The sequence below is a fragment of the Myodes glareolus genome, chromosome 18 (assembly GCF_982192425.1).
Source record: "Myodes glareolus chromosome 18, mMyoGla1.1, whole genome shotgun sequence".
Taxonomy (NCBI): Eukaryota; Metazoa; Chordata; class Mammalia; order Rodentia; family Cricetidae; genus Myodes; species Myodes glareolus.
The window spans coordinates 37,014,823-37,041,964 of record NC_142043.1 but is presented as its reverse complement, the minus strand read 5'-3'; the positions used below and the strand labels follow the sequence as shown (position 1 = coordinate 37,041,964).

Here is a 27,142-nt window from a genome sequence, read left to right as displayed (position 1 = left end):
TTACTACTTGAAGATAATGTGAGAAATAAAAATTCTGTGCTATTTTCTGTTCTCAATTAAAATGGGAAATTTTAGCTATGCACTCTATGTCATGGACATGTTTGACAGTATTGTTGAGAGTAAAGATTCATTTTCAGAATTTACCACCTGATAAATGATTGAAGTTAATTTTAAAGAGTCTTAAGGAATCAATGATACACGTTTTATAGGTGGGATGTTAAAATAAATGCAGTTAATCTTAAATATTTCTCTTAATACTCCTTCTTACTCCAAGGTTTAGAATACAGTTTTAATTTAATTTTATTGTTACTTTTTTCTGGTTTTGTTGTTGTTGGTGTTTTTGAGGCCAAGTCTCACTCTGTATCCCAGACTGGCCTGGAACCTACTATGTATGTAGCCCAAACTAGCCTCAAACCGACGACATTACTCCTGCCTTACTTGGCTTAGTGAGTGCTGAGGCTGTAGGCCTGGGTCTTTATTTTTCTTTCTCTTCTTATTGAGATAGGCTTTTACATAGCTCAAGATGGTCTCCAGCCAACTCTGTGGCTGAGGATGATAAATAGAATTCTTATTCTTCTCCTACTTCCCAAGTGTTAGAATTATGGATGTATACCCCTGCACAATTACATGTAGCACTGAAGATCAAATTCAGTACTTTGTACATACTTGTTCGTGGCTGTCCCTAGCCTTTGTCATCATCATCAGCACCATCATCTGAGCTACTGCCTCAATGTGTAGCCCAGGCTGGCCTTAAATTTACAATCCTCTTGCTTCTATTTCTTATATGCTGAGACTAGAGAAATACACTACTGCACATAGTTTCATACTGTATTAAGGATCAAACTCAATAATCATAGCTCTGAATGTGCTAATGCCTGGATGCTGCTGCTTCTCCCCTCCTCCTCCTCCTCATTCTTATTCATATTTTGAGTCACTGTCTCCATGTATAGCCAAGGCTGGCCTCAAATTTTCAATCCTTTTTCCTCTTCCCTCTAAGTGCTTGGAATAAAGGTATTGTGTTACTATGTCTACCTCAGCATTTTAATTTTTTAATAATGAGATTCTTAATTAATTAATTAATTTAATGAAATTCTTGTTCATGCTACACACACACATAATTTTTTTTTTGAGACAGGATTTCTCTGTGTAGTTTTGGAGCCTATGTTGAAACTTACTGTGTAGACCAGACTATCTTTGAACCCCACCTGCCTCTGCCTCCCAAGTGCTGGGATTAAAGGCCTGTGCCACCATTGCCTGGTGAATGTGTGGCTTTTGAAAGGAAGCTCCACATTCAAGCTTATACATTTGACAAAAGAAGTCATAAAGATATAGTACATCTGAACTCCAAATGAGTTCTAATTGTTGTATGTGGAATTATCATTGGATGTTGGCAAACTGATTGCAAAGTAAGTAATAAAAGTGCAAAAGATCATGAATGACAAACCAGTCTTGGAAATTCATGGTAGGACTTACTTCACAAACTTTATTAAATCTATAGTCATTGAGGCATGTAGTGTTAGTGCAAAGATAGGAATGGAAAGGGTCTCCTCATCTTCCACTTGCTTCTCTGTCTCTCTGTCTCTCTGTCTCTCTGTCTCTCTGTCTCTCTGTCTGTCTGTCTCTCTCTCTCTCTCTCTCTCTCTCTCTCTCTCTCTCTGTGTGTGTGTGTGTCTGTCTGTCTGTTTGTCTATTTGTCCATCTTTGTCTCTGCCTGTGTGTAAAAGACCTTAAATATTACCAGTCTTGGCTCTGCAAAGCCTCGAAGGTGTATGGTCTTTTCAAAGGCTGGAGCTTAGTCAGTTGGATTACTGTATGGAGAAGAGTTAAAAAAAAAAAACAGTCCCAACATTACATCAGAATGGGCTTCAGCCCACAGCTGCAATTGACTGTGCACAGTGTGAAGCAGCGGTCAGGTTCGGTTCAGTGAGTTGATTTGAGCATCAGCAGAACACAGATCACTGGTCCGATTGTACAGAAAGTTGCAGAACCTCAGAACTCTCCCTGGGCATCCTTCTAATCATTATCCTTATCCCCTCTCCAGAGGTAGCCATTATGTTCAATCCCAAGACTATAAATTACAGGCACTTTGTGCATTTAGTTTGTACACCGTAGAGATACAATTATATAGTAGGTGTCCTCTCCTGCTTCTTTCATTCAGTGTTGCATTATCACATATATTTATGTTGTTACATGTAGCTATAGTTCTTAGAGATTACAGAGTGGTGCTTAAAGGCATGGAATAGCCATATATATCATTTGGAATTTTTCTGCATGGGAGATTCATCCTGTCTCTTCCTTACCCCATATACTTATCTGTTTAATAATTTGTTTTTGTCAGTGTACTGCTTTAGGTAATCCAGTACTACTTGATTCCGAACTTGTTCAGATTTTTCTAGCTTTAGCCAGTGGAAGATGTTTCAGCTGACTCCTGAATCCCTTTAATAGATACACTCTATCGTGGTAGTGCTATCTTGAGCAACTTTTTGCTTTTTGCACAGCGAGGTATCTCAAACCAATCTTTATGTATTTTCTTTTTAACCCTACTCCTAAAATTTGCTTATTCTCTAGTAACCCTAATTCTTTTGTTTGGATGATGATGTTAGAAACCATGATCAGAAGCCAGTCACAGTGGTCATACTTGATAATCCCACCTTTGGGAAGTAGAAGTAGGAAGATCAACTATCAGGAGTTAAATGCCATCCTCAGCTATGTAGTGAGTTTTAGGCCAGCCTATGCTACCTGAAACCCTGTATTAGAAAAAGACAAAATATTATCTGTGAAGATGGATAAGAGTACTTACTATGAAAACAGGAAGACACAAGTTCAGATCATCAGTACCCACATACAAAGCTGGATGTGGCTGCATATGTGTGTGTCAGTGTCTGTGTATGTGTGTGTGTCTCTGTGTGTGTGTGTGTCTCTGTGTGTGATCCTTGTGCATGGGGAAAGGGGCAGCATGGAGATGCAAGGACCACTGAGGCTCATTGGCCTGCCAACCTACAGTCTATCCTAATCAGTGAGCTCTAGGTTAAATGAGGTACCTCGTCTTAAGGGAATACGTCATAGAATGACAGAGTAGGACATTGTGCCATGGCACCTACATATGCACATATGCATGTACTTGCATGCCTGTTCATTCATGCTGCCCATGCACATATTCAAAGAAACAACTAAGATCTTGGAGAGTTACGGCTAATGTTTACTGTTATTTCAGGATAGTTAGCTGACACAAAATGGGGTTGCCATTTATGTGTGTGTGTTTTGTTTTGATACTTTGTTTTGATTTTTTTTTTTGAGGGATGGAGGAGAGAATGAATAAGAATATGAGGTTGGGTGGATAGAATTTGGCAGGTCAGAGGGGAAAGAATATGATCAAACTATATTCTATGAGTAGACATTAAAAATACAGTAAGTAAAAACAAAGGAAGAACTTAACCTACTATGGTTGGGACATTTTGGGAAGATACTTTGATCTGGAACACCTCGGAGTTCTACCTCTGAGAATATCTGTGAGGGTATTTACATAGATGAGTAGCTGATGAGGAAAGGCCTACCCTGAGTGTGGACAGCACCACTTCATGGAGGGAGTTCCACACCGCATAAAAGGGCTAGAGGGAGGAAGCTGATTGGACACCAGCTTCATCTTCCTCTGCTGCCTGAGTGCAGAGGCAAGGGGAGCCAATCATGTTCTTAACGCCGTTCTGTCTGTGTCAGGATGGGCTAGATCCTTCCTAACCATGTGCCAAAATAAACTTTTTTCTTCCTTAAATTGCTCTGGCCAGGTGTTAGGTCACAGCAACAGGATGCATATTGCAAATGGGTTATTAATGTTTCTAGATCTCTTTAGCAGATGGTGCAGGAACCCATGTAATAAGTCACTTATTTTTGACTATGTATTTATTATTTTATGTTTTGGGTAATAATTCAGTACTCCTTTGCTTTGTTGCTCAAATTGCTGTAGCTTTAATTCTCCACATGCATCTATCAATGATGTTTCTCTGTGTAACTGTCTCTCTGTATGCCATGAGATGCTTGCCAGCTTGTCCTGTTTAGGTGTTCTAAACAGTTCAGTTCAGTGTCTGTTGTGGAACCAGTTTTTAGGATTTCTCATTTGTAAACAGCAACCACATTTGTTAGACAAGTGCTCATTTCCTTACTCCCTGGCTTATGGCTCATCTCATCCTTTCTGTCTCATTGAATTTGACTGTTTTGCTGCCGTGTAGATGTAGAATCACCCAGTCTTGTCTGTCTGTGTCTGGCTTAGTTGACTCAGTGTAGTGTCTTCAAGGCCCCCACTGCCAGAATGCCAAAGGCCGCTTGGCTTAAATGGTATTGACTTGTTTTCTCCCCCCTCTGAAGGCTGGAGGCTTAAGATCAAGATGTCAGGAGGCTCAGTTTCCTTTGCGGTCTGTGCTCTTGGCTTGCAGGTGGCTGGCCTCTTGCTGCTTTTGCACATGGCCTTTGCTCCGCGCGCTGGCATTCCTGGTGCCTGTGTCCAGATCCCCTCTTCTGATGAGGACACCAGTCAGATTGGATTAGAACCTGCTCTGACAACTTCATTGGAACTTAATTACCCATCCTACAGTCGTATCCTGAAGTCTTAAAGCTCCAGCGTGTGAGTTCTAGGAGATGGGGCATAACTTATCCTATAGCATTGTATAACTCGTAACAAAATCTGATGTCTTTTTAAGTTTGAATGTTATTTCATTCTATGGCTAGGCATACTTCTTTGACCCATCGGTCTGTCAGGAAACACTAGGGTTGCTCCTGATTCTTGGCTGTGGAGTCACGTGGCTGTGTACATGGGTGTGCATTTCTCTAAGACCCTGCTTCCAGTGCTTTTGGATATCACAGCGTCATGCTGTTTTTAATGTTTTGGAGACAATGCTTTTGGATATGTAATGTATTTTAGGTCACAGCACCCTCCTGGTTTTAATGTTTCACATGACAGTCCACAAGGATTTCAGTTTTCGACATCCTCACTATCACTTTGTCTCAAAACAAAGGCTAGTGAGTGTCAGGAATAATTCATATCCAACATAAAGAGTTCAGAAGAAATGTGCATACAAAAGTTAATAAGGTTCATATCTTTTGTGGCTCAGGAGTATCCATTAATAACATTTTTAGATTTCCTTCTATGTAAGTGTGCATGCCTACACAACATATATACTCATCACACATTTATCACTGCATAATTTGAACAAAACTGTTACCCTCTCTCATTTTTTTTCTCATTTAACATTGGACCATGCATTTCCTGTGTCATTGAATATTGAAGTACAAGAGTTTTATGGTTCTATATAAGGATTTAATTATTTTCTGATTACTGCACATTATAATTCTAGTTCCTTCTCTTATATATAGCCCCTTAATGAAAATGAGAGGATAGAAATCCACATATTTTTGGCCATCTACTTTGTTTATATTCCTAGGGAAAGATTTTTAAGGGTAAAATTTCTTTTTTAAAGTCCTATAAATATGTTTCAGGCTACAAAATTATCTTCATTAAGTCTGCTCTGATCTCTCCCATCAACTGTGTGGGCTACCATTGTCGCCTGGCAGTGAGCATTACCGAAGAAGACTTCTCTAAGTCATTTTGGAAAATCTTTTCCAATAACATAGGTAAAAATGATTTTACCTTTAATAGATGCATTTTTCTGATTATCAATGAAAATATGTAGCTCTCAGTATTTATTATTCTTTCAAGAATTCAAGGTATTTAATAATTTATGTGACCAGGAAATGGCATGTTGAATTTTTAGAATTATAAATATTTTCATAGAGAAAGGATGTGAGCCTGCTAATCTTAACCTTTAAGAAAATGTGACACGCTCAAAGTTAATGCTAGAGTGGTGTGGTGTTCTTGATGGCTTCCTTGGTATGTAAGATCTGTGGACACTAGTCAGTGACAACTGCTCAGAATATAAATATTTGGGGGAAAAAAGGAAGCATGCTGTAATCTTAAGAATAAGTCCCTTTGATCTAAAAATCCAGTTTACTAATTATTGACTTAGTAGGAATTATCCATTCTCAAGTGGTAAATAAGGTTTGGCTTACTGAAAGATAAAGAGGTGGTTTTATACAAAAACTGAAAAGCACTGGTAGGATTATAAAGATAGAGATTTGAATGGGGAGCGGCCAAGTGGGGAGTGGGCCGTCAGTCGGTCTGTAGCCGGGAGAGTAGAGTCCAGAGTTCTCAATGTCCTTGTCCTCTAGCATTTTGTTTCTACAAGTCAGAAGTCCCGGGTACCTCTGTGCACTGGTGGGTAGTCTTCATTTTCTTTTTTTCTTTCTTGGAAGAAGGAGACACGTTGAGTTCATGAAGTACTGAAGCCCTACTTACTGCCTTGTGTCATCTTTGAAAAAAAACGTAGATCATTTTGCTGAAAGTTACAGTTTGTTGGAGTAGATGCAGCTTGTCACTATTAAGATAAATAGAGTATTTTTTCCCCAAAACAAAACCATATGCCTTAGTTCAGAGAGAATAAGGATGTCTTTGAACAGCATAGTATTTGTTTGGAGTCAGAGTCTACAGATAACGTTTGTAAGAAGAATGGTTTAGTTCATCCCAAATAGAGAAAAGCAAGGATTCTGGTCTTGAAGTGGCACGTAATCCTGTGGTCTACTTAAAAATGATTATCTTAATTTTGCATTGTATGTGTTGCTAGTTCAGGAGTCAGAGAACAGGTGAAAACTCTCATCCTCCTCGATATTTTAAAAACAGTATATTGAAGAAGAAAAGCAGTAAGTGCTTATATAGCCGCTAATAGAAGCCGAATGTAATTCTTCCCCTTTTAGTCAATGCTTCATGCTTCTTCTCAGAGATGTTATCTTCAAACCTTCATGCACAGGCTACTTTACATAAAGGAGTCTATGTTCTTTTACAACTTTTTTCCTACTTAATATGCATTTTGATTATTTTCATATCTGCACATTTAGATCCATTCCATCCATGGCTACATAGTTTTCAATTGTGTGTAGGACTAGAATTTCTTCACCTTTTCCCTTAAGATTGATTAGTTAATTGATTTTAAATTTGCTTTTGTGTTGCAGTTAATATGTAACGCTGAAGCGAAATCCTGCACATGCTTGGTGTGCAGTTCTAAATATAATATTGTATCAAGGTCTGTATTTAATGATGGGCTGCCCAGTTTACTGTCTGAGTTGGGGAAGGGGTGGGTTTTCTTTCTTCATGGCGGGTGTTTTAGTCACCATGTATCCAGGCATCAGTAATATTTCACGTTGACAGAGCACTTTGATGTTTTCACAGACTACTGTTCATTACCTCATTTGCTTCCTAGAAACTGGTCGATGTGTGGATTAGTTTTATTACCTGTGCTTGACCATGAGGCCTAAGGCACAGAGTGACTCCTGGCTTATCCATTCCTTGACTGTGACTGGGTCTCCTCATTCCAGGCCCAGCTTTTAAATGATTCAGGGCCTTGGTAATTATGGGTGCACTGATAATAAATGTTCTGGTTCAATGAGACTCTTTCCTCTGTCTTTCCTTTTCCCTGCTTCCAAATTGTTTGCTTCTAATTCAAGAAATCTTCAAGTTTGATAATTTTTCCTGCTTGGGTATCCTTTATCTAAAATACTTGGGAGGAAAAGTGTTTAGGTGTCCAGTTTTTAATTAAGAAATATTTCTGTATATAATAAAGAGATACTCTGGGAACAGGACATAAGTGTGACATGAAATTCACTTAGTTAAGGTATATTTTTTACACAGAGCCAGAAGGTAATTTTGTACAATACTCTTAGTACATTGTGTTTTGACTATGGCCTATCATATGAGGTCCAGGTAGACTCTGGGGCATCTTGATGGCTTACAAAATGTTTTCAGATTTTAGAATATTTTAGATTATGGATTTTCAGATTAGAAAAGGTCAACTTATAATATGCTTTCCATTAGGAAATTGTTTTCTGTTAATACATTCAGACTTTTGATTTAAGAGGATAAGATGGTACTTCTGTGGACTTTGTACCAGTCTTACAACGCTTAGCTAATTCTCACAGCCATAGATTCTGACGTTCTAGAGAGGGAGACCCCCTCAGAACCCAGAACCCAGAAGCTAACAGTACTGTTGGCCTCATGCTGACTCAGTGGGGGACTCAGAGATGCTGTCTAGACAGAGACCAAAGACAGGAGAGAATTGAGATGTGAAATGTCTCTTTTCTGACTCTGGTTATGTGCTACCAAATGTCCCACCTTGCCTATTTTAGATTGCCCAACTCTTGCTAAAAGTATAGTATTTTTTGAGGCGGAATTTCTTTCATTCTAAGACTTTTTTTTACATTAGCCAATTTATCCTAATATCACCGAACTGTTTATATTCCCCCCCCCATTACACTTACTTGATAAAGAGAAGTGGCAGGAAGGCAAGGTAAAGACTTTGGAAGGAGCAGCATAACAGAGGAAGCATAGCAGGCCCCGAGTCCTCTTTGCAGTATCTCTTGAAGGGTTGTGATAATTAGCACCATGCATGGGTAGTCCCATCATATATAATGTTTTTGGGATCAAACAATACTTTTATGATAGATCACATGCCTCATGGGAATGGAGAATGTGAGTGAGGCATCAGCTATGGGAAGACCCCTTGCTTTGCTGCCACTGTGTTAGATGGATACGTGGAATTAATCATCTCTACTGTCTGTAACACAAAATGAGTTACAGAGCCACGGAGTTCAAATGATTCATACTTCTTAATGTTTTCCTCTTAGTCAGGCTCAGCTGACTGCAGGGTTTTCACCATCGGAAGCCAGAGACATGTTCTTCACTGTGTGGCGGCTGTAGTCGCAGACATTTTCTTCATGTCTAGCGGGTGCTTTGCATGTTACATAGTTTTTACATGTAAGTGTACATATTTTTTGAGTTGAAAGTATAGCATTTTAAAGCTTACATTGTTTTTACTATCCACAATTGGCATAGAATGAAAATCCTGATTGTGATGATTTTGTGCTTTGGGAAAATTGTTGAAAATTTCTAAGCCCCACATTTTTTAAAGTTATCGATGGAAGGTCTTTAAACTGATCATGATGATGTTTATGGCACATGGGTTTCTCTCTCACTTTTGTATTTATATGGTTATTTATTAAAATGGTTTTTAAACAGTGGTAATTGCTATTTAACAGGTTTACAGACAAGGGTTAAACATGAGAGCAACTATAAACTTCCTTTAGAAACTTCCAGCACCAGGCAGCTGCTCAAAATCACTTATAAATATTATTCCCATGATTGTTAAGTTCCAGAATTATAAAGAAAATTTTAGAACTCCAGGTCTGAGTGGGTTTTAGTTGTGTTTGTTGGTGTTGTGTTATGCCTGTGGGTGACATTTGGAAAAGGAAGGAGATAAGAGGAAACGTTTGTTTACCACATATTTTTATAGTTTTCAAATGCAATTTTCAGTGCCCACTTTGTGCCAGGGACCCTAGGCAATGACAGTGTTTCAGAGGTCAGCATGGGCTGAGGAGGAAGCTGACAGTGTAGTGAGGCATTCCTCAAGAACAGTAGTTATGAAGATGCAGATTTCTTTGACTATGCTGGGATGCGCATATGGGCATACTCTTGGGGAAGGTTTACTAGATGGAGATGTTTGGGCTCAGGGTGAGGTGGGCTGGTAGACAGCAAAGGTATCCAGGCTACTCGGGCTCCGAGAGAGGCTTTGGCATAGAGACTGGGTCATCACAGACCGTCGATGGGGTGAGCAGTGAGTCAGGGTCCAGAGTCAACACCCAGTTTTGAGGGCAGGGCGGTGGCGCGATCACTCAGCTTTAGCGCTGGACTACTCACTGGCTTGACTGCAACAAAATACAGGAGGCAGCTAAGTTTCGATAAGGAAAAGTTTATTTAGTTTACAGTTTTGTATGTTCCAACCCCCAAACAGGCAGTGCTATCAGTATGGTCTCTCTTGTGAGGTTGGTGTGCCATCATGGTAGGAGCATACAGAGAAACCAAATGCTTCCATCCTGAACCAGAGCAGAGAGAAGAAACCTGTTAATGCTTCCAGTGCTCTTTGAAGGGATTGCCGGCAATGACTGAAGGGTCGCTCTTTCCAAAGTTCCACCACTCCCAGTAGCACCACACTAGGGACCAAATCCTTAACATGTGGACCTAAGGGGAGCATTCTATTTATACTCAGACCATAGTAGAAAAGAAGGAGCATTTGGCTGTGGCAGAAAGAAGAGCTAGGGGACATATTAGGATGTCTCCAGGGGTCTTACAGGGAACCAGTGGTGGTTGTGGGTAAAGAGGTGCCAGTGGAGGGGAGAGCTGACACAACTGACCTGTGTTTGGCCTAGAGATGGACTGAATGCTATGGTGGGCAGTAATAGGGTAGGCAATGGTGGATTCCAGTTGAAGCCTGGTGCCTGGCAGTTTGATACCCACAGACACAGGCAGCAGAGCTGGCAGAGACCAGTTAGGGTGGCGAGCTATGTGTTATGCTTGACCTTGTGAACCTATCATGTCAGGGGGAATCAGAACTTTAGAAAGTCATGGGGGTAGCTGGGTAGTTGAATCTGGGCATGATGAGGCGATCCAGGTGTATCCTGAGCCTTATAAGGCATCCACATGAAGATGGCACCTGAAAATGAGCAATGATTGATATTGGTCAGTATAGACCTAATTTCCCTCCCACCCAGTTGCTCAGTCGTTAAGTCCCAAAGAAACACAGAGGCTTATATTAGTTATAAACTGTTTGGCCTATTAGCTTAGGCTTGTTATTAACTAGCTCTTACAACTTAAGTTAACCCATGATTCTTATCTGTGTTTAGCCACGTGGCTTGGTACCTTTTCTCAGTAAGGCGTTCTCATCTTGCTTCCTCTACTTCTGGATGACAACTGCATCTCTTCCTTTCTTTGTCCCAGAATTCTCCTAGTCTGGTTGCCCCACCTATAATTCCTGCCTGGCTACTGGCCAATCAACATTTTATTAAACTAATACGAGTGACAAATCATTACAGTATACAAGAGCATTATCTCACAACAGGTTAGAAAGACTGTCATGGAAGGAGAGATCTAATCTAGATGGAGGTTTCATTTCAAGCCCTGGGAAGCAGAAGGGACTTAGGAGTTCTCAGTACCTCGGGGTTCAGGGAAGGACACCAGGCCAAGACAGTGTTAGCAGTGAGGAGGAAATGAAGATGGTCATGGATTGGTCCTGCAGGGAAAGTTACCTGTAAACGGCAGAGGAAACCGAGCATTGGGGAGAGCCAGCAAATGTAGAAAGCTCTGCCCCAAACTGGCAGACAGGGAAGAGCAGCATGAGAGGAGCCATCAAAACACCAAGACCATGAGAAAACAGGGGGAAAGTAGTGCTAAGTCAGTCTATGGAAAGTGGGGGCGGGGCAGGGCGGGGAGGAGCTAAGTAGAGGCTGAAGTAGGTGAGAAGGGGATCACAGGACACAAAGCAGAAGGAGCATCTGCCCGGTTTGGCAGATGCTCTGCACACAAGGAGCTGAGCCTTTGCTTTGTATCTCTGTCCAGCTTTGTGATGATCACAACATCATCTCTCAGGGAATGTTATTTGTTCTCCGCCGGGGCCCGAGGGCATTACAAAAATTTCACCTTATTCTTCCTTGCCCTGTTGATCTACTAAGGTTTCCAGTTAAGCTGATGAACTTTCCTGAACCAAAACAGAGCCTTCCCCCACTTTCCTGTAACAACAATTATTCGCGTAGTTCCCAGCCATGTTTTCCGTGTGGAAGATCCCAACTGTTGTTCTGTTAGGCTGACTATATTACCCGACGGTATCTGGGCCTATGTGTATCCTTTTTAAAGCTGGCTGTGCTTGATTTCCTCCTGGCCGTCAACTAGTTCTGCACCTGACAGGTAAATTAATTCAGTGCCACAGCTAGAAGTAGCCCGAATTGATTCATTCCCTTGTAGAAAGCCACTTTCCACCAGTTGGTGGTTCTGGGCAGACAAGTTGAAGGGTTGGATTCAAGAGAGCACAGCCCCTTCCTTAAAACTCAGTATTTCCAGGTCTGTGCCCAGATGCCCGATCTCCTTGTAGTATCAGCTTGGCCTAAGCTAAAACCTAAGGCACAAGCTCATGACCCAGAGTGGCCAAGGCAGTGAATGTGTGGGCAAGCATCTTGGCTGAAACACAGGCATGCTGTAAAACGTGACACATCTGTAAATGACTCTTAAACTTCCCAGAAGCTGAAATTGAGAAACATGCTGTAAAGGGAAGATGAAATTTAACTGAGCATTTGCTGGAGGAAAAATGATTTATTGGCTCTAACATGCGCAGCCCTGAGAGGAAGCATCTTCCTCCACCCTCCTCCACTTGGGTCCCAGTGATTGATAGCAACTCTGTGCTGCTGCCAGGGCGGGAACTCTTGGAAATAGCATAGTAGGGACTTTGCAAGTGAGTCCCATTTGGCTAAGTTACTGCTTTTGTGAGGTTTGCTGCATCTTTATATTCTACCAAGGAGAAGATGGTAAATCAGAGTAATTGCTTCATCCCAAGGCACTTTTACACTGTGAAGGAAGAAGGTCCTGTTAAGAAACTCAAATTAACTTCTGCTGGTTAGACTATATGGAAAGCCTCTTTGAAAGCTGCTTGTCACCCAGCTTGGCAGTTTATTTATCATGGAACAATTCCATTAGCGCCTGACACTTGTTCTCCTGGCATGGGGGCTTAGGCTCCCTCAGGAAAAACATTTAACCCTTGGAAATGCAAAGCTGTCATTTATCTGTCATCTCTCGCTCTCAAAATTCACTGGAGGATATTTACGAGAGAGATTTGAAAGTCTTCATTTCCAGGGAGATAGGATGGCGTTTGGACCCAGAAAATGATCAGTAAAAACTTGGTATAAGGTGTTTCCTTCCAGGTTGCAGCAGCAGCTCTGCTGTGCTAGTTACAAAATACTCTCATTATGGTATTATATAATTTCTAAGGAATTCCACATCCAGAATTCCACCTTAAGGATGGGATAATCTAGGGAAATGGGTTTAAATTAAAGCTATTGAAATGTGAGGATGTTCAGGGACAGGATATTCTATCATTGTTAGTGTTTTTTCACTGGAGGTGATTATGACAGGTTTTTGGGTTTTTTTTGGGGGGGGAATGTTTCTTTTTTTCCCTGCAGAATTTGTAAAATTGTATCAATCAAGAGGCAGACCTAAAAGAATGAGCAGAAATTTCACTATTTGAAAATTAACACCCCTCAGCTTGGCATTTGCTAACAAAGGATGGGGGCACCATTTGTCAAAGCTTGTCAGGGGGCTGTCCCCAGGGAGGCAGAGCAATGGAGTCTAGGAATTCTACGTCTGGTGCCAGACTGCCGGGCTTCTAACTGCAGAGCTGCTCCTGGCTGCCCGTGGGATGGGGCAAGTTAGTTAACCTCAGAGCCTCTTGTTTTCTTCATTGGAAAATGAGGATAATGGCTCTTGGGAGTTTCAAGATTATTAAATGAAATAATTCATGTGAAGTCCATTTGGAGTAGCTGTTGTTATTGGAAAATTTAATACAAGTCAGATGTGTCTGGGAAGATTGCATACATCACCTTCAAATTTACTTGGGATATTTGTGGGTGGTTTCTCTAGGTGTGATGTTACAGTTACCCCCCAAAATACGGTATTGAGGTGACTCAGGTGTGGAATGCCTTCGGCTTCATTGCTTTTCTGCAAGAGCAGTCAGAGGACCGAAGGCTGAGGTCTGTAAATGCTCTCAGAAGATTCCCTCCAGACTGAAGATAATAAGATGGAGGTAATCTTTGCGGTTGGAGACAAGCAAGGAAGAGGGGATATACACTTCCAGGCTGATGCAGGCAGCTTGCATAAGGCCGGCAAGCAGAAAGAACATGGGAGCTGAAATTGCTTTACTCAAAAAGGAAAAGCCAGGATAAGTGAGCAGAGACACAGGGATGCTCTTGGGGGACTTAGGGGACTGCTGTGCACGTTAATGAGTGGTTTGCACTCCTTAGCCGGCATGTGAGCCCTGCCACCGTCACCTTGGTTACTTCCCTCACCAGCTCCTTCATGCTTGTAGGATGCCACCAGTCCTATCACGTCCTCTCATTCCTTACCATCGTCACCGTTGTCGGTCCTCGCCACCACCACCAGCCTCCACCGCACCACACACCCACGTCACCCTGCTCTAACTGATAATTCCAAGTCACGGTCAGTCCATCATTGTGGGAAAGAGTGCCGAGGTGAGAACTCAAATCACTAGTCCCACCAAACGTATCATCTAGCGCAGAGAGAGAACAGACTCTTCCTTTCTTCTTTATTGGATTTTTCTACTCTCACCAGGACCCAGCCTGTGAAATGGTGCTGCTCACAGTGGGCTGGGTCTTTCTACATCAATTAATAAGCAAGACAACCCCCACCCCTGCAGACATGCCCACAGGCCAGCTTGATCTAAATAATCCCCCACTTTAAAACCCTCTTCCCAAGAGATTCTAGGTTGCATCAAAATTAATAAGCACACACTCCTATGACCTTCGCCACCCATCCCCTCAACAGGCCTTCCGCCCCTCACCACCATCACTTCACTGATGTTACTGCCCTCATTACCAGCCTCACCAGCATCCTCATAAGCCCGGTCCAGAGCCTTAAGGGGCTGCAGCTGGGAGACTGTCTTTTTACCAAACTGGAGCTCCTACCCACCTTGCCTCTCACCTGTTTAATGGCTTCTCTCACCTGTTTAATCCCGGCTGCCTTTCTGTCCAGCACCTCTATAGATGGAGGGGATTTACAAGTAACATTTTGACTGCCTTGCTTTTCTCTCTTTGGAGACAGGATTACTGATCTTTTAATGTTTGCTTTATAAATAACAAAAGATGGTAATTAGTTTGACTCATTAAATCTAAAACAATTGTTATAAATTTGGAGTGTTTGATTAGATTCCTTAAATTATACAGTGTCTGATGTTGCCAGCTGAGAGCAGCAGTCTGTGAGGCACAGTCTTCTCCTCGCCACCCATTGCTTTCCTTCTCCCTCCTGGTGTCCATGCCTCTGTCGGTGTGTTGGCCAAGAACTGAAAAATGGTCCGTGAAGCAGGCTACTCAGCCATCTTTGATGGAGAGTGTAAGAAGGGGAGAGTGTTGGCAGGGCTTTTCACCCTCTGCTTTGGGGAAGGGACCAGAGAAGCCCACTGTGAAGGAAGCAATAATGGCAGGCTAGCAGCGGGCAAACAAGGGCATGACGTTCTGAAAATAGAATTCTAGCTAAGGAAGTCAGGTTGTTTGCCAAGGGCAAAGGTCACCTCCCCGAACTCATAAAGTCAATCAGCAGCAATCTGTGTCTCTGTACCACTGGATGGTTCTTCTTCTTCCCAACCCTCTCCTAGGCCCAGCCCAGAGCTGATCTACATCCCAATCCCACCCCAGTCTGTGTTGTCATTTCCAGTGCCTGGAAGACCTGGTACTCACACTGCTGATGAATGAGCTCCTTCTCCTTTCTCTCCTCTTTCTGAGACAGCTTCTCAGCAGTAGGGGGGATTGGTCATATCCCTGATTGTCTCCCTCACTTCTGGGATTTAGGAATTGATTATGGACTAAGCCATATTTCTGGTATTTGAAAGGAGCCTTTTAAACTTATGGTTAGCAGGCCAGCATTTTCTACAGGACAGGAGATGGCCACTCTCATCTCTTAAACTCAGCTCTTGTCTCGTCCCTGATGTGATTAGGATATGGTTTGAGTAAATTCCCCAGAGGTCCCCATGATGGAAGCATGGTCTCCAGCTTGGTGGTATTGAGGGGCTGGAACTTTGAGAAAGTAGGGTCTGGTCTAGATGGTCACTGTTGAAAGGGGCTATATGCTTCTCTAGACTCTGGTTAGTTCCAAGAGGGAGCTGCTGCAGAAGTGGGCCTGGGTGGTAAGGCCTCTGGCTCTCACTGTTGTACGCACTCCATATGATGCCATCTACTATGCTGTCATGTAGCCAGAAGGCCTTCGCTGATGATTAAATAGATGCGGCCCCTTGACCTTGGACTTTCAGCCTCCCAAACTAAATGAACCTCATTTCTTCATAAGGTACATGGCCTCAGGTATATTGTTATAACAACAGAAAATGATGGATGCAGAACCCCAACTCTGGAGACTTACCAGAAGTTAGGACGATTTTCGTATAAAGGATAAAACATGATTCCAGTCAAGGGCTGAAGTTGGCTCCATACACCCTTTGCTGACAGCCGCCTCCATGGGAAATGACAGTTTATTTGGAATGAGCGTTCCTATGTGGGTGGGCTGCACATGAGTGAGTACATCAGGGAGGAGGCAGCTCTTCCTGGCCAGCTGAGTCCTCTAGGTCAAGCACTGGGCTCAGCTGGCGTTGTGGGCTGCACTCATCAGCTCCCTTTCTTCCGTGGAGGGCAGCGTAGAGAGACTGGGGGAGGCTAATGAGTGGGCAGCATTCTGACGACATTGACGATGCCATCAGCCTAGTTAGCACTGTTTACAGTCTGTAATTTTGTTGTTTGTCTGTGCTGTAGTTCTAGGTTGTGTGGTAATCCGTGTGTGTGAGTGTGTGTGTGTGTGTGTGTGTGTGTGCGCGTGTAGTGGGAAAAGATAATTTTCTGTTGTTTGGAAACTGTAAGAGAAATTATAACTGCTACCATACTTTTCTTCATTGTACTTTTTGCATGGGAAATAGCTCCTTTTTGTTTCATCTGTTCTGTTTGCTTCTGTGAGGCCTGTGTTTGTTGTTCATTCAGCCTCGTCTTTTATGGACATGGCCTTTAGAAAGCTCAGCTATCTCTTGGTTTGTGGGCAGCTCCTCATCTCTTGGGAGATAGGAATAAAATATTTTGAGAGTCCAAAACACTTGTCTCTCTCGCACGATCTTCTTTTACAACTTATTTTCTGAAATAACGACATCTTGAAATTTGCAGGCAAATGGATGGAGCTAGAAAACATCATATTGAGTGAGGTAACCCAGACCCAGAAAGACAATTATCATATGTACTCACTCATAGTAGTTTTTAAACATAGAAAACCAACCTACAATTCACAATCCCAGAGAACCTAGACAACAATGAGGACCCTAAGAGAGACATACATGCATCTGATCTACATGGAAAGTAGAAGAAGACAAGATCTCCTGAGTAAATTTGGAGCATGGGGACCATGAGAAAGGATTGAAAGGGAGAGGAGAGGCAGAGAAAAATGTAGAGCTCAGTAAAAATCAATAAAAAAACCTACCAAAAAACCTCCATATTTTTGATGGTCTAACTCTTATCCTAAGTTCCTTGCTTTGTTTTGTTTTATTTGTTTGAGATAGGTCTCACATCCTCTTGTTCCTACCTTCCAGGGATTGGGGTTATGAACATGTGTGACCATGATGGAGAGGCCTTCATTTTGAAAGATTAGTCTAGTAATAATATCACCCCTCTCTATCCGTGTCTAACTGATATTGTAAGGACACTTAATGGGCATATGGACAGTTGTTTGTTTTCCTCAGCAAAAGGAAGAAGCGGCCAGGTTCACAAACATTGTTGCTTAGTTCATGTCCTTGCCTTGCAGTTAGTAATAGATTAGCTTTGGAGATGATGGTGCTTTCTTGTCTGGATGTTTCCTGTTATATACCGTGACTGGCTTTGGCTTGAGCCCTGCATGGGACTTAACTTGAAAGATCAAAATCAAGTAAATGAAGAATAATCAAAAATATTTTTATTAAAGTTTTTATTTTTTTAAAAACCTAAAAATAAGTCTTTTAGAAGGAGTTGATTTCAAGGATTCATTTTTCTGGGTTTGCTATGCATTTGTAATAAATAATAAATAACATTATGGTAGTTGACTACCACACTTCTGTGCAAAATAAATAAATGCATTTGGTGATCTACATTTGAGGAATATGATTCTTGTAATTTTTATGGAAACAAGGAAAAACTTAACAGTTGATAGAGATTTTACCATCTGTTAGCCGGGAAGAAACAGCGTGGCATTTACTAACTTTAACAGGTACACCAGCCTGCCAGGAACGAGGATTATCTCAAACTCGTCCCTCATCCCCAGGAAGCTGACCCAGCTTTGCACCTGGAGGGAAATGGCTTCTTTGCTACTAAAGCAGATGGCATAGGCTTCACATTGCTCCAGAGGCATGGGAGCGAGGGGTGGGAGCTGCTCTTTCATGGTGAGAAATGAAGAGAACGGCCCTGTGCTGGCTGCTGCAGGCCTGCGCGTCTGCGCAGGTTCTTCCTGTAATTACTGCAGAGGTGGATTTAGTCAAGCAGCTACTGCCTGTGTGAGCATTGGTGGGAAGGTGAAGGTAAAGACATCCAGGGAGAGATGGAAATTGGGAAGTCTTGCCTTTCTCTGAGAGTGTCATTTGCCGTAAGCAGCTGATATTTTTGCTCCTCAGGCCTGACACAGCACAGGAGGGCTGTGGTTCTTAACTAGGCGGATGGGTGTGTCACCTTTGAAAAAGCCTCTGCTCGTGGAGGCTACAGAGCTCCTTGAAGCACAGACCGAAGAAAAGGCACTGGGAAGCCGGGCTTCCTTTTTGTGCTTCCTTTACTCTCCTTTGACGAGTGAGAGAGATCCTGCACTGGGTCACGTGATGCACAGCATCGGCCTTTTGATGGCTTGTGGAAGGATGGCAGGTGCATTTCTTCTGTCCTAAGGGTGTTCGGTCCTTTCTGTCAGAAGCCATAGTCTGGTCATACAGGCGGAACCACATAGGACACTTTAGTCTAGCCGTGGACTGCATTTTAAAATGGTTTTGTTTTGTCTCTTCAAACCCAAAGAGGCTGGGAATGAAGGTTTATTTCAGCAGGAAGCGCTCACCCCTCTCCTCCAGATGTCCTAAATTCTGGCCTGACTCTTATTCTAAAGCCCTGGAAATACACTGGATCCATAGCCGCTGAGCTGACTTTGGTCTTAGACATTTAAATCATGTTGCAAAATAAACGATAACTTTTTGCCTGACCATAACCCTGCTTTTTTTTTTTTTTTTTTTGGTTGCACCTCCTGTTTGGAGCGTCCCTTAGGCCTTTGAGGGAAATGCTTCTCAGGCCTGTACATACACAGATACCAAATGCTGGCTTGTCAGGTTTAAAGTGTTTTCTCTTCTTGTGGTGTTTGTATTTTTTACAGGGGTGAAGACATCTTAAGCCAGAGGAATGATTCTCTAGTTCTGGAATTTCAGTCATCAGCCAGCAGATGCAGGAGGTATAACTTTGGGTGTGGGGGCCTCTTCAGAAGCCCAACCACCATCATAAACGACCACCTGCCTGTTCATCTTCCATAAGGCATTCCATGCATCGCCTTAGTCTTTGTTTAGTTGGCCTGGCCTGGCTAAGGGTGGCCTGCATGACATGTGTATAGAGGTCTTTGTCTGATGGGTAGCATCCAAGTGCTACCTTCATATTCTCAGTGTTGTATGTGCTGCAGAGAAGGGAAGTTCAGATGTATGTAATGCAAGACTCGCCCTCCCTCCCTCTCTCCCTCTTCCCCTCCCTTCCTTCCTCCCTCCCTCCCTTCCTTCCTCCTTCCCTCCCTCCCTCCCTCCCTCCCTCCCTCCCTCCCTCCCTCCTTCCCTTCCTTTCTTTCTTTGTAAATGCCAGTCAACACTATTCTAAAGCTAGAAGTTGATAATAACTGTTGTTCAAAGCCAACTTCATGCTCCTCTATCATAAATCATGTGTCTTCCATCTTGTCATTGTGTGAAACCCATGGGGTTGTTTACAGAGGCTGGGGGTTCATAGGGCCAGCAGCTACCAGTAACAGCTTCTCTCTTGGCTTGGAAGCCTGGTTCCTGGTTCTGGGAAGGAGTGTGTAGAGGGTCCCCATTGTGCTGTTTGCTGTCACCTCAGCCATGCTCAGAAGATGGCTGGGACATTGGAAGACCGAGCCTCTCTATTGGTAGAGGATTTTTTTATGTAAGGACACTGGTTGGGCTCTCAAGCTTAATAACTTTGGGTAATGTACTAAGAGGATGAATTAAAATGCTAATGGCCTCCTTGCTTGGATATTTTAGCGTTCCCTAATTTTAAATTTAATTAAATGCCTCAGGGGTAGTAGTAGCCTTGCCACAAGCCTGTGTAGTATCACCCCACAGACAGTGACTTTAAAATATGTCCTGGCCACACGGACTGAACTGGCATGAGGAGTACTTTTTTTTTTTTTTTAAATCACCGTGTTTTTTTGTGTTCCCTGACTCTACATGACAAAAATATGGCTGTTTAACTTTTAAAATATTATTATTTTCACAAAATTCTTTTGAACCCACAGATCCTTTTATTTTTAACCATATGTTAATAGCGATACCCCGGATTTCAAGACACCTAAATGTCCTAGCACTTTCTTCAGAACTACCGTCACGGCCTCTCGTTTTGACCGTACAGCAATGCCCTAGGAAATCCCTGCCTCATAATGGAGACACCGAGGGGTAAAGAGGTTTGGTGGCTTTTTAAAAAATCTCCTCTCTGGATCATGGAGAATTTTAATTAGTGGGTAGGTGTCTTGGCTCCCAGCTCATCTCTCTGCTCCCTAGACCAACCTAAACAAAATGATGACTAGGTCACTCTCATTCTTTACCTCTGCCAGGAAATGAGGACAGTACCAATTCGTGGGGATGTGTGTTTCCCCGACAGGTAGTGATGTGTGCCTACGCTAGGCCAGGAGGCCAGTGTGTTTCCTTTCATTAGGAAGAGAACACTTTCTCATCACTCGGCCCCTTTATTTTCTCCTTAGGAGGGGAATGGCACACTTTACTTTCCTCTTCATACTTCCAGTTGTTTGGTGTCTGGCCATTTCGTGATTGTATTCGAGCGAATAGATTATTTATTTTCTTCAGCCAGAAGGCCTAGTTCATGACAGTGATTTAATTCAGTTTCCATTCTTCCTTTGCCTCCTGTACCCCTTTCTCCTAGCACGTTTTTTTTTTTTTCTTTCTCTTATGGTTGGGAGGAGTGATAGTGTCAGATATATCAGAAGGAAGAATTGATTCGGTAGTCGTTTGCCAACTTGACTGATTAGCAGAGATCAGGAGAAGGCTCATAACTGTGAAACCCACGGCAGCATGGGCTTTAACAGCTCTTCGGGGAGCTAGTTAATGATAGAATCACTGCAGAAACACAGACATGCCACACACACACACAATCCCAGCCAGGCGCATTCCCATATAACACTCAGAGGCAGTGTCATGAGAGGAAGTAGGCTCATAATTTCTATTTACACATCGAAGTAATTACCGCGGGCCCGAGCAAGGTGCTCAGTCTGCTGTCAGAGCTGCTTACATAGTTCCTTTCTTGCGGTACCAGGCAGAGGAGTCTAAGTCTGGTTGGAACTTGTCCTATGGATTTTCCCTCTGGGAGAATGTGACTCTCAGGCATGAAGCTCAGTTGGCCTTCCGAGCCAGACTTTGAGCTCATCCGTGTTCCTGTTGTCCTTGCCATTTGTCCTTTAACTAGGTGTCTGTGACTTTGGGCTTGGCTCTTTAATTTGGGGGTTGTTCTCTTCCCTTTCTCCTGGTGCAGCGTCTATGAACCAGATAGGAGTGCATTACGGAGGAAAGAACGAGAAAGAAGAAGCCAGGAAGCGCAGCAGGACAGTGGCGGCTTTAATTCCAGTTACTCCCTCTTCAGTGAACCCTACAAGGTAGATGGTTTTCAGCTGTTCACCTCCCCTGTAGCTGCCAGGAATGTCCTGTGAAGGGGTCGACAGGAAACCCCAGTTAGATTTTGTCTGTTTAGCCAGGGAAGCTAGCCCTGCCACTGTGGTACCCCCACCCGTATATAATGATATTTAGCCAGGGAAGCTAGCCCTGCCACTGTGGTACCCCCACCCCTGTATAATGATATTTAGCCAGGGAAGCTAGCCCTGCCACTGTGGTACCCCCACCCCTGTATAATGATATTTAGCCAGGGAAGCTAGCCCTGCCACTGTGGTACCCCCACCCCTGTATAATGATATTTAGCCAGGGAAGCTAGCCCTGCCACTGTGGTACCCCCACCCCTGTATAATGATATTTAGCCAGGGAAGCTAGCCCTGCCACTGTGGTACCCCCACCCCTGTATAATGATATTTAGCTTGCGAGGCTCTGTGGGCTCCTTTACTTCATCCGTGAAGTGTGACACTAAGACTCACTTATTATGATTTTTATCAATAATTCAGACTTCATCCCTTTGGTTTTAAGATTAATGCCATCTGTTATGTTTCCTGAGCTCTTAAAAACTATTTAAAAGGGTTTAGGTTAGATAGTTGATATCTGTGGTTCATGCAAGGATGAAGGCACCTGTGAGGGCTGATGAAATTGGGGTTTTTCAGGACTGCACAGTGAGGGGAGGTGGCAGCTACCAAGCCTGAAGACCTGAGTTTGATCCCTAGGACCCAAATGGAGAAAGGAGAAAACTGAATCTTACAAGTTGTCTTCTCCCTCCCTCCTTCCTTCTTTTCCCCCCTCACTCGCGCGCGCGCACACACACACACACACACACACACACACACTTTATATAATTTTTTTAAAAAGATGTTGTAAAAATCACTTCTCATTTTAACCGAAGTCCATCTACTGAGACACACTTGCTGTACTCAAAGAGTTCACCTTTCTTCCGAAATGGAGCGTCTTCCAAGGTTCACAGACATTTCAGGATGCATGTAATGCAGACAGTTTAGGGTGGGAGAATTTTGCATATTTGATCTTATATTACTTCTCAGTTTACCCAACTTCTTCTAGCCTGACACACTGTGTTTCCTGGCAAGAATAATTACTTATTTAGAATTTGGAAGCAAACCTATACTGAGCCAAATCTAAGTTTTCAAAAAAGCTTTTAGTGTTTCCGCAAAACATCTATAATCTAATCCAAGGAAGACAATATAGACCATTTTGTGAAGTTATAAGGGTAAATTTTCTAATTTCCATGTTACATACATATCAAATAAATACATATGTATAAATAATAATAAATATATTTTGGTTGTGGCATGATATACCAAGGACAGCTTTCTTGTTTTTCAATATGCCCGAGGCTATCTATTATAAGTTTCCAGCTCTTGAGCAGTGTGGAGGCTTATATCTATCTTCAGAGTCCAAAAAGACTTTGGTTTCATTCCTCAGCTCTCATTCTGAATGTATCTGTTTTGGGCATGTGACCCCACTGGCACCCATGTCTTGTCTCTATAGTATCATGGATTTGTTTTTATTTCTCCAGACTAACAAGGGGGATGAACTCTCCAACCGGATCCAGAATACATTAGGAAATTATGACGAAATGAAAGACTTTTTAACTGACAGATCCAACCAGAGCCATCTCGTCGGCGTCCCCAAGCCGGGTGTTCCTCAGACTCCCGTGAACAAGGTAGATGAACATTTTGCAGCTGAGTCGAGAGCCCAGCCCCAACCCTCATCTGTCTGTAGCACTGCGTCTTCCACACCTGCAGCTGTCTCTGTGCAGCAGAGTAAGAGGGGCACCATGGGCTGGCAGAAGACTGGGCACTCATCGTCTGACGGCCAACAGAGAGCAGGTAAGGAGGGGCATAAGGCAGTTGCTTTGCGCAGATATCAGAGAACCACAATGAGAAGCTGTTCATTGTGCATGGAGTTCCTTATCCTCACCCTCACTGCCTTCTTCTTCCAACTCAGCACAACAGGGCTCTCTCAGGACCTTGCTTGGAGATGGTGTCAGCAGACAGCAGACAAGGGCCAAGCAAGTATGCAATGTGGAGGCGGGCCTTCAGACCCAGGAGAGGACCCCTGCCATGGCGTCCAAGCACAGCAGCAGTGGACACTGTGTTCAGAACTTTCCTCCATCCTTGGCTTCCAAACCCAGCCTGGTCCAGCAGAAACCAACAGCGTATGTGCGGCCCATGGACGGCCAAGACCAGGCTCCTGATGAGTCTCCCAAGCTGAAGTCATCCACAGAAACTGGTGTGCACTGCACATCCTACAGAGGGGTCCCAGGCAACAAACCCGAGTCAGCCAGAGCCAAAGCCAAGCTTGCTAAGTTCAGCATCCCCAAGCAAGGAGAGGTGAGTCTGTTCCCATTGTCAGTTGCATGCAACTAATTAGCAGCATGACATGAAAATGCAGTTTTCGTGTTTCCACCCTCTTACCTCCCCGATGACGTGATAAGCTTTGTAGCCCTCAGACTAAAGTTAAAATTCTCAAATTCATCATGATAGGATTATCTCAAGTACTGAAAATATATGAACATATGTATGCATGTGTTTGTGCATGGGTAGGAATTACTTAGGGAAGGAATGCCTCCTTTGGTTGAGTTCATAGAGTTTCATGAACGAGATGGGATTTACTAAGATATATAACAACAATATATATCAACAACAAAAGACTGTAATTCAGCTTTCAAGGAGGTAAGTTTTTTTTTTTCTGTAAAATAGTTCAGAAACTCTTAACATTTTTTATCAATTTTGAGAAGTTTGATGATAAACTTCTTAAAGGAAGTCTCATAAGAATTTGTAAGGTATTAAGTCAATAGTGAATCTAGTTGATATTCCAGTATAGTAGATGTCCCACTCACTTTATAAGGCTTGTGATTTAGATTCACTCATATTAATTAAACAGAATTCTTACGTGGACTTTTCTTGTGATATAAAAATATTCGGCTCTGTGAGCATATTCTCCGGATGGATGAAGTATTTCAGTTCATACTCTCCTGGTTTACAGTTTTACTTCGTTCGTTGCATTACATAATGTGTGGAGTCGATGCATTGAGTCTGAGAATTCTGCACAAGCCTGTCTCTTGACAGGTGGTGGGAAAGGCAGTGGCTGGCTGCTTGAACGGTGAATCTGGATGGAAAGCAATCTTTTTAAAGTAGCACGTGTCATGCCGTATTCCAGATTGATGACAGTTGTCAAGAGCGCGCGAAGAGGAGTTACGACTGCGTGCCTTTGCTTCCGTTCGCTCCCTGTGATGTAGCATGGGAGGCCAGGCCGTCTTTCTTTAGCAGTGTCCTTAGGAACTGCTAAGTCCTTTTTCCCTTTGACGTGTTCTTCTTTAAAGATGGAGTAATGATGTGACCGGAGTGTTCTTTACATCTTAATTCAGTCTAGTAACCAAAAGAAACAAAGGATTTGGCATTTCCTGTTGTGTTTTTGACAAGACTGAGCATAGCGTTTCTGTGCCATCGTCTTGGAACTCCCCATGGGCCACTTGGGAGATAACCTTGTTACCCAGAGATTGTCACTCGGAGAGAGACTGTCTTTTGTGCTCCAGGAGGTGTTCACTAAGGTTTTAATTAGGATGTGTGGTGACGGGCACCAGTAGCTTCTTTGGATTGCACGTTTATGATGGATTCTAGCAATTAGGGAGCAGGATTCATTAGAAACAATGAAAGCAAGATGTAATTCCTCCAGGCGTCTAAAAAAAATTACTTTTAGTTTTTTTTTTAAATTATGTGTGTGTGTATCTCTGTGTGGGTATATGCGTGTGAATGCAGGTACCCATGAAGATCAGAGATGTGGAATGCCTGGGACCTGGAATTACAGGTAGTTGGGCTGCCTGACGTGGATCAGACTTTAAAATAACTACACTTGTTCCCTAGGCCTTTGTTGGTAGGAAACACATGGATACCACCATAATGAACTGAATTCCTCTGGTTCTTTGGTTTTGCCCTTGTCATCCAATGATCTTTGTTGGCAAAGAAAGTTTTAGCTCATCCTTGAACAGTGGTGACCAACGTAAGCCACTAGGGTTCCATCTACAGCTTTCCTTTTAGCTGACTCCTTTTTGAAATTAAGTTTTCCTACTGCATCATCTTTAGTTTCTTAGGTACCTGTTTACTCATTTAGAACTCACTGAGGTCGTTAGTTCTGGGTAACCCAATGTAGCCTTGTGCAGACACCTGCATGGTATTAAGAAGGCATTTGGTGAGTTATCAGTACTCTGAACATCATCATGATGCCCTCTGAGCATCCAAGATTGGGGACAACGATGTATTGTACACGAGTTTTGTAATTACAAGGTCATACCTGAGAGAAGGAGGCCTAATGTGAGAAATCAGAGTGATACATAGAAATTTTTTCATTGCTCCAATACACAGCATTGAGAACAGACAGCCTGTTGCCTCCCCACATTCTGTCCTGAGAGTGTCAAAGAGGCCAGACATGCATTGATAAGGAGATAACTGGAAGTGTGTGTGTGTGTACTCACATGTGTGAGTGTGTGTACACGTGTGTACTCACGTGTGTGCGTACACGTGTGTACTCACATGCATACAAGATGCATGCAAATATATGTTAGGCATTGTGTAAGTACCTTCCTCCTAAGAGAGTCACGTTGATGCCTCGGTGCAATGTGACTTGAGATAATAGAAATCTACAATGTGATCTCTGCTTTAAGGATATTTATCTTTATGAGTTGAATAAATCCATCTCTAGTACTTAGCCTTTTAATTTGCAATGTATTTCACAGTTCCAACTAATTTTAAAATTGATCTTCTAGTCCCAAGAACATTCTCTCATCATCACCATCCTTGTAGTGGAACAATATTGTTATTTGTCTAAAAATGGAGAAACTTGGAATCTCTTTTGCCTGTTTTTATATTCCATCAAGTCTGTGCTCTTTCCTTAACAATGGCTTCATTCTGTCTGCCGCCACTGAAGGTTATTTGTTATAATTCTTTACTCTCCAATAATGGGTAATTAGTGTAGAAAAATCTATTGCAGTTTGATGTGGAAGTTAAAGGCCTCAAGAGGATTCCTTAACCAATACACCTGCCTCTCGGCTGGTTTATCCCGGTTCAGTTTGGGGTTTAATGAAAAACATATTTTTGTTGTTAGAGCTGAGTCTCCTCTTCTTGACGCCACCCCCTCATTAAGTGAGCCTCCCCTAGAGTGCCACTTGGAAAGGTATCTGTTGTTAGGTGAGAGACAGGGGACTTAACAAACGGCTGAAACATGCATTCTAGAACATCGTAAGACAGGCCATGGCAAATATTTTCCAATTGAAGTGAGTTATTTTTGTTACACACACACACACACACACACACACACACACCATTATTGCAGGTTGAGCCTTTGCGGACTGTTAACATAGAGGTGCAGATACAGTTTTTGTGGAATTCACAACTTTTATAAATCATACATCTATGTAAATACATCTCTAAGACCCTTCCTGGGCGTTGAGGACACTGAAACTTAAGTGTGCCTAGTTTTAAGATCTTCCAGTCTATGACGCATGGGGTACTGTGAAGTTGTTATTAAAATAATAACCTTTTATTTGGAAAAGTACT

General features: G+C 42.7%; 1 protein-coding gene across 5 annotated transcripts in view; it reads left to right on the top strand.

The window, feature by feature from the left end:
- The window catches only part of Aff3 (ALF transcription elongation factor 3), a 511,084-nt gene that overhangs the window by 111,015 nt on the left and 372,927 nt on the right, over positions 1 to 27,142 (top strand). For 3 of the 5 annotated variants that reach the window (XM_087898092.1, XM_087898093.1, XM_087898091.1), the window contains exons 3-6: positions 19,046 to 19,120; positions 21,430 to 21,550; positions 23,104 to 23,416; positions 23,535 to 23,920. In XM_087898092.1, the coding sequence (XP_087754218.1) occupies positions 19,046 to 19,120; positions 21,430 to 21,550; positions 23,104 to 23,416; positions 23,535 to 23,920 (895 nt within the window). The remainder of the gene's footprint in view (positions 1 to 19,045; positions 19,121 to 21,429; positions 21,551 to 23,103; positions 23,417 to 23,534; positions 23,921 to 27,142) is intronic. The other 2 variants (XM_087898094.1, XM_087898095.1) reach the window with 2 other exon arrangements.